The sequence below is a fragment of the Arachis hypogaea genome, chromosome 1 (genome assembly GCF_003086295.3).
Source record: "Arachis hypogaea cultivar Tifrunner chromosome 1, arahy.Tifrunner.gnm2.J5K5, whole genome shotgun sequence".
In the NCBI taxonomy this organism is placed as follows: domain Eukaryota; kingdom Viridiplantae; phylum Streptophyta; class Magnoliopsida; order Fabales; family Fabaceae; genus Arachis; species Arachis hypogaea.
In genome coordinates, this window is record NC_092036.1 from 61,566,932 (window position 1) to 61,574,717 (window position 7,786).

Here is a 7,786-nt window from a genome sequence, read left to right on the forward strand (position 1 = left end):
TGTTTGATTTTTTTGTCTATTTGAAAATTCAAAAATTAGTATTGTGATTTTGTTTGCAAATTTAATTGTCATTGGTTAGTTATCACCTCTGTTCTTCACTACAAGAAAAACACCAATTTAGGTACATTTTTAAAGTGTAGCCAAAAATGAAAAAAAAATGATGCCTTAGGCAAAGGCTACGCTTTTTAGGCTTTTAGATACGCTTTTGTAGGGGATGCCTATTCTAGTGTTGCCTATTCTCAAAGGCTACGCTTTTCTGTATCAAAAGCTACACTTCTAACCTTTGAGAATAGGGTACGCTTTTTAAGTGATGCTGTTCAGGACCAAAGGCTACGCTTTTTTGCACTAATGATTACCAGAATTCAAAAGAATAGGCTACATTTTTCAAGGCTATTGCATCACTTTATAAACGTAACAAATAGTATATCTATAACTACTCTATATAAGTATGGCATTTTGTCCCTCATTTTTTTAAATTTTTGTTTATATACATATATAGAAACAGAAATTTCTAATAATCTTTTTATCTAAAACCTAATATTTGGGAATATAAATTTATATATAATCTTGTATTTTTAATTAAATTAGTTAATTATTATAAAATAAAAATAAATACATAATAATACAATACAATAATCTTTAAAAAATTAAAATTATCCTTAAACAAAATATATTTATATAATGAACCAAAAATATTGGGATGATCATAATTTTGAGTATTTATACGTTTCACACTAAAATAAGCATACTCATATCAAAATATGCATGAGACCACTTAGAATTTACTACTAAAAACCTAGGAAAAACCAAAATATTATATCTTACAAAATTCATCTTTCACCCTTCTTTGGTTGCACCTCTAAAAAGTTTCAGAGTCTTGAGATATGTGGTAAATTCATCTTTCACCCTTCTTTGGTTGCACCTCTAAAGAGTTTCAGAGTCTTGAGATATGTGGTTTTGAAGTTACTGTTCCAGAATTCGATAACCTTAATATTCTCTTCCTCAACTTGCTTTATGAGATCCTCTAGACTCAGTTGTCGATTTAAAGCATATGAGACGGCACTTTTCACAACACCTTCAAGTTCTGCACCACTGTAGTTTTTTGTTCTAGCAGCTGCAAAAGATAAAGCAAACCCAGAGTAAACATTTGCTGACCTTCATAATTGAATAAGTGTGATGCTGATAATTTTATTATCCACTTTTTTTTTGGCAAAATGATAAGTAAAATCTTGACATCAGAAGTAGCTGATCTTGCTTCAAAATATTTATTAGTAAAGAATCAACCTAATCAAGATTACTTATTGATTACTTCCATCGCAGACAACAAAAACATAAATATACAAACGTATATCATCCTAAATTTGCCATAATAAACACATCGGGAGCAAGAAAAGAATTTTCTTTCATCTTATTAGTATGAATTTGAAGAATTTGCAATCGACCATTTTCATCAGGAAGGCTTATTTCAACCTGGACTTCCAACCGCCCTGGTCTACAAGCAAAAGAAATGGCAACAACTAAAGAGGTATGCACTACATATGCATATAGTTACTATAGGAGTTTATTATAAGAAATCAAAGCAGCAATAGATTGGATAACAATTCCAGAATACAATAAACAATAGCATATCCTTGTTGAGTGTTCATAAATTTACATTCATACTTTCCACACTAAGCATATTTAAAAAACCTACAAGAAACGAGAGAAAATTTAGAGACCTTAAGAGAGCCTCGTCAAGCATATCCTTTCTGTTGGTCATTCCAATAAGCAAAACATTATTTAGCGACTCCACACCATCTATCTGCAAACCAATCAGATTGTTTATTAGATATGCTTATGACTAGTAGAGAGGAGTTATTATTTTAATAAAAAATTATTTAAACTGACCTTAGTAAGAAGCTGGTTCACAATGCTATCATGAACTCCAATACCATCGCGAGTTGAACCTCTTGACTGCACTCACACCGAGGAGATTGTGTGACTAAATATAGATCAGAGAATTATATACAACTTTAAGCTCAATACTACAATTTGTTGGGGATAATGAAACTCGTATTAAATTAAATCTTAATATTTAAAATTCATTGTACTGCAATTTTGAGGAGTCATCAAGATAAATATATAACTTGATAAATCTGAAGAAAACTACATGAAAAAAATTTCACCTGAAGCTTTTATGACTCTAATTTAACTATCTATAAATCCCACAAAGGAGGCTCACATATTATTAGTAGCATAGAAAATCTGAAGCATTTAATATTGACACACAATGATCATGAATTAATAGTAATCAATAAATAGGCAAATAACACATTGCATTATTCATGTTAGTCCAAAGTTCAGAAATTCCATACCTTACAAATAGCATCGATTTCATCAAAGATAATTACATGCAAATCACGTTCATCCCCTGAAAATATAGCGATTAACTAATTATCAGAAAATTTAATCTTAAGTACATGCAATCTGTGTTTCTCTATCACCTCGGCTCCTCTGCTCTTGTTCAGCATCAGTAAAAAGGTCCCTTACATTCTTTTCAGTTTCACCAACAAATTTGCTCAAAACATCAAGGCCATTTACAATCTAGTACAGCCAGACAAGGAAAATTAAGATTGTACAAAATGTATTAAGCACCAAATAGTAAAAAGTTCAAGAAAGCTTATTCCAAGACAGTCACTAGTTCAGTATGAGACACAATTAGAAGTCGTCACTGCAATTAGAAAGTCCGGACAGCAATATTTCTGCAGAAAATGATCATTTTTTAAAAATCATATCTCTCAAACCACACATCGGAAAATTCTGAAATTTTAGGAGAACAATCTAGACATCTCAAGGTTTCATATAAAAGTAATTTCACTCATTTTGAGTGGCTAGATTGCTCCCAATTTTGTTCACAAAGTGCTGCCCAAAACTGCATAATTCTGCAACATATAACCTTGGGTTTTGAGAGGTTAAAAATTGATTCCAAGCTTTTCACTTACTCTAACCCTTGCATTCTAACTTTTTTTTACCTATTGTGACTTATTGGAAAGATTAAATCATCCCCAAGTACTAAGGATTAATAAATCACCATTTTGGGTAACTTTTCACCTTTAAGTATACTCATGAAATCAAAAATTTCTGCATTACTCAACATAGCAATCTAGCCACAGATCACTCAAACAATTCACATATATTATCATCAATTTATTGCATCATATATAACAAATAGTGCAAATGGATCAATATTCAAATCAATCTTAAACTTTAACATCATAGTTTTCAGTTCCAAATGGATCAATATTTCAAATCAATCCTAAAATTGTTCCTGTCGGTGTTCACAGTTCCAAATGGAGACTCGATCTGAGTCATTGGCAGTTACCATTCATGGATGCATCAGATGTAACTGGATCTTAATGCTCAATCTACAGCAAATCAGCAATTCATCATCATAATAAATAACTTCAAACAAATTCACTACCACTCTCTTTCCATGTTTTTTTATTTCTTCTCCTCCGGCAAAAACCCTAGAAGTCTAAATAATTTTGAACCTGCAAAAAACCTAATTAATTCTTCAAATTCGAACTATTAACCACTCCATGACTTGTAACACCCTCACTATCAGAATGTCACGCTTCCGGCTGCGCTATTCTGATGGCAAGAAGTATTACAACGACTTTATATACTCAATATTAAAATAGGAGCCTTTGACTTGACATCGCATCACTGATTTCTTGTTAACCCGAAAATAAATACTTTATCTTAAAAAAACAAACAGGCATAAATTCATATACCAGACTTCTTACATAATAGCTTATAATGTAATATACATATAAAACATACAACTCCTATCCCTCTTATAAAAATCGTAATAACAAAAGACGAGGGAAGAAAAATTATCTAATTAATACAATATCATATAAAACAAAACGTAGTATAACTCTTCATAATGCTCCTTCATCCGATTCCTGAAAAGGTAAAGCTATAGGGGGTGAGAACCTAACCACACGGTCTCACCACGGAATTTCAGAATTGTCATAAGAAAATATTTAATAAGAAAACTGTTTTCAAGCTCAGTGATTATCATTGCCTTATGAATTCTTTTAAAAACTAATAGCTAATCGTTCAAAACCTTTTCAAAAAAAAAGTGTTTAATCTTTCAGAAATCCAAAACCTTTCTTTTCTTATAAGAAAATCTCAATCAGAAACCAACCACACAATCAATCAACACAATCATCAATTCAGCACCAAAGTTCGTTTTTAAATGTAGCACACCAGGACAAACACAAGTAAGACAGACAAGGAAAGACAAGGAAAGCACAGGTTTAGGTAGCAATTACAACAAATAGTTCAGGTAGCAGTTAAGAACAATTTAACAATTAGGCAAACCAAAACAAGTTCAAACCCAAGCAAAGCATGCAAATGCATATGATGCATGCCTGTCCTATGGCTAATGAGCTCATCTGTCGGTTATCCAACCAACCCGACAAGTCCGAAAACCTTAGACTGTCCCCCGATGTGCATCCTCAAGAGCCTATGCATAGCTTTTTCTCAAATAATCAATATTGCTCAATGGGGGTTAACATTCCCGGGAATTTATAGTGCCCGGTCACCCTTACGTCGTAGAGTCAACAGAGTATCGAATTTTCAACCTAGTACACATGGTGGCAAGCCACAGTACTGTACTTTACCCAGGGAACTCGTGTCTCAGATAATTCAAATTTATAAGCCATATGGATAATTCATTCAACATTCATCGACATCTAAGTCATTCTCAATATCATCATCATTCGTCAATCCATATCTCATTTCCAAATTCATTCTAAAATCATATTTCAAAGTCAATCCTCATCATCCTTCTTCCCATTCCATTCATCAATAATCCCAATTCAAAACATAATTCTTTCTTTGATAAATAAATCAATCTTAAAACATATAAAGTTTAAGACCAAATCTTTTCAGATAATACTTTAAGCGAAACTTCCAATTTTATAAAATTTCGGTAGCATCTCCTCTAAAACTCGGACACTGTCACCCTTTTCAGGTCCCATCCAAGCATTTCCCAAACATTTCCTCAACCATTTCCAAATCTCAATCATTTTCCAAAATTCAACTAGTTCCAATATCAAATTATTTTCAAATCGAACCAATTCCAATAATAAAACTCTTTTTAAAATCAAACCAGCTTAAATATTAAATCATTTATAAAATCAGACTAACTCAAAATCAAACCGCTTTCAAAATTAATTTATTTTCATATCTCAAATTATTTCCAAAATCAATTTATTTATATTATCAAGTAAACTCCAAAACCAAGAAAATCCACTTTTCATAATAATCAAGTAAATAACATTTCAAACCGGTTTTTTTATCAACAACTATACACCACTCACGCAATCAAGCACCCAATAATCCAGTCTAAAAAACCATGATATCCACAAGACAAATATAATCATAGAAGTATATCTTTTTGCATCAATATCTATTTATAACAACTCTTTAATGTAAAATAGATTTTAAGAAAACCCCCTACCTCAATTAGTCGAAACCCACAAAGCCAAAAGCAACTAAAAATCCTTTTCTCTTGGCCCAAATTCAACGACATCGAATCCGACCATTTTCCGTAGCAGTGACAGCCATAGAAGCACCGTACACAATAGTAACTCAACCCTAAAACGTTAACGTCGCAAAATCCTGAATAAATTATAACAAATCGCTAAAAGCAAGAGTTCCAAAACAAGAAAAATGCACCGAATCAAGAGGGAAGCAAAAGTTGGAGCTGTTGCAAATCCAACGGCCATCACTGGCAAGAACGGAACCTGACAGAAATGATGGAAAGTGCAGGTGATGTAGAATAGCTATGGTGGTTGATCTGATCAGCACCGAGAGCGGAGTCCGTAATTCCAACAACAGTGGCCATGGTTACAGCAAAATGGAGAATTCAAACTCAATAAAATCAAAATAGAAATGAATTTAATGAAACTGAAAACAGAGACCGCTTACGATAAAAGACCGAAGCAGCAGCAATAGGAGTGGTAGCCCTCTTCTCTCCAATCTGTGATTCCAGCGACCAAAGGCACGACGGTTGTTCCCCAGTGACAATCGACGGTGGCGGCTGAAGCTTCATCGATGGTGACTTGCTAGTGGCTTGAATGGCAACGGCAAGGCACGAACGGCGGCGACTGGGTGACACTGGCTCCGACGGCGCACGGGTCTCCTTCCTCCTCCTCTCTTTAATCGCATCACTCCCTCTCTCTGCGGCAGTGGCACAGCAGCAGTGACGAGCTTCAGCGGCGGCGAATCGCTGGTGACGGATCTGAGGTCGGCGAAACTCGACCATGACAGCGGCACAGCGAAGCACTAATGGCAGCGACACATCTTCCTTCAACCCGTGGACTCCCTCTCTCTCGGGTTGACGTCGACAGCGACTTGGCTGCCATGGAGCTCCTCGGACGGCGACTCGACGGCCGCAGTGACGAGATGGCGGTGGCGGCAGCAGAACACAGTCTCCTCCCTTCTTATCTCTCTCCTCCGCCAACCTTCTCTCTCTCTTGTTCCGTTTCTTTCCTTCCTTTCTTTTTTTTTCTTTCTTTCTTTAGTTTTTCTGAGGCTGGGTTTTGGGGAAGGTTAGGGAAGGAGGATTGGTGGCGGTGAATAGAAAGAAACAAGGAAAAGAAAATTTAATGATAATGTCAAAGTAGAGAATTGATATTCAAAATTTATATAAATATATAAAAGAAAACATAGTATATGTTGTAAAATAAATAAAAGATATATAAAATAAAGATATATAAATAGAAGATTCTAGCATTAATATAATTAGATCAATAATGATTTATATATATATAATAATATTATATGTTGTAATGTGTATATATATACAAAGATAGAAAGAAGTATTAAAAATAAAGAGAGAGAGAATTGCATTTATTTATTGTTACCATCTCAATATAATAAAGATGATTAATATTGTTATTAATATTATATGTAAAGAGTAATAGAAAATAGAATTTAAAATACTTATAAAATAAAAGAAGAGAAAGAATTATAGTAGAAATATAAGGAGAAGAGTATTTGATTGCAACATAAAGAGGGAATTGATTTTTTATTACTTGCTTGTGTAACATCAACGGAGGTTAACCTCCCATTTATAAGCATGTAGGATGAAAATTTTCCACCTTCGTTAATATTATTCTCTCTTGAGAATGTAAATTTCATATAGGAAATGGGCATCCACGTCCCATTCCTATCACAACACTCCCCCTTGGATGACCATTTAGAATTATTGCCTCATTAAAACCTTACTAAAGGAAAACCCTGTGGGAAAAACCTTAGTGAAGGAAAAAGAGTACAATATCCTTTGTGATGGGACTGCCTCATTAAAAACCTTGTCAAGAAAAACCCAATGGGAAAAAACCTGACCAAGGAGAAAAGAGTACAGTCTCCTCCTCTTGCCGACATCATTTAATGTCTCGAAATCGACGCATCCCAATCTCATGTACCAATCTTTCAAAGGAGAATTTTGGGAGTGACTTTGTGAACAAATCTGCCAGATTGTCACTTGAGCGGATCTGTTGGATATCAATTGTCCCTTGATTTTGAAGATCATGAGTGAAGAAGAATTTGGGAGAAATATGCTTTGTTCTATCACCTTTGATGTATCCACCCTTAAGTTGAGCAATGCATGCTGTATTATCTTCAAACAGGACAGTTGGAGCTATCTTATGATCAATTAGTCCACATGATGATAGAATATATTGAACCAGACTCCTCAGCCAAAAACACTCGCGACTAGCTTCATGAATCG

The 7,786-nt window shown here is 34.1% G+C and overlaps 1 protein-coding gene across 1 annotated transcript; it reads right to left on the bottom strand.

Moving 5' to 3' along the window:
- Nucleotides 1-653: 653 nt before the first annotated feature.
- Nucleotides 654-6,682, bottom strand: LOC112805305 (vesicle-fusing ATPase). The gene is made up of 8 exons (XM_029298454.2): nucleotides 5,983-6,682; nucleotides 5,799-5,851; nucleotides 5,513-5,649; nucleotides 2,484-2,583; nucleotides 2,355-2,410; nucleotides 1,888-1,953; nucleotides 1,719-1,801; nucleotides 654-1,114 (listed from the first exon to the last, which is right to left on the bottom strand). Exons 3-8 carry the CDS (start codon nucleotides 5,582-5,584, stop codon nucleotides 1,108-1,110), a joined length of 384 nt encoding a protein of 127 aa, XP_029154287.1. The 5' UTR covers nucleotides 5,585-5,649; nucleotides 5,799-5,851; nucleotides 5,983-6,682; the 3' UTR covers nucleotides 654-1,107.
- Between the last annotated feature and the right edge of the window lie 1,104 nt (nucleotides 6,683-7,786).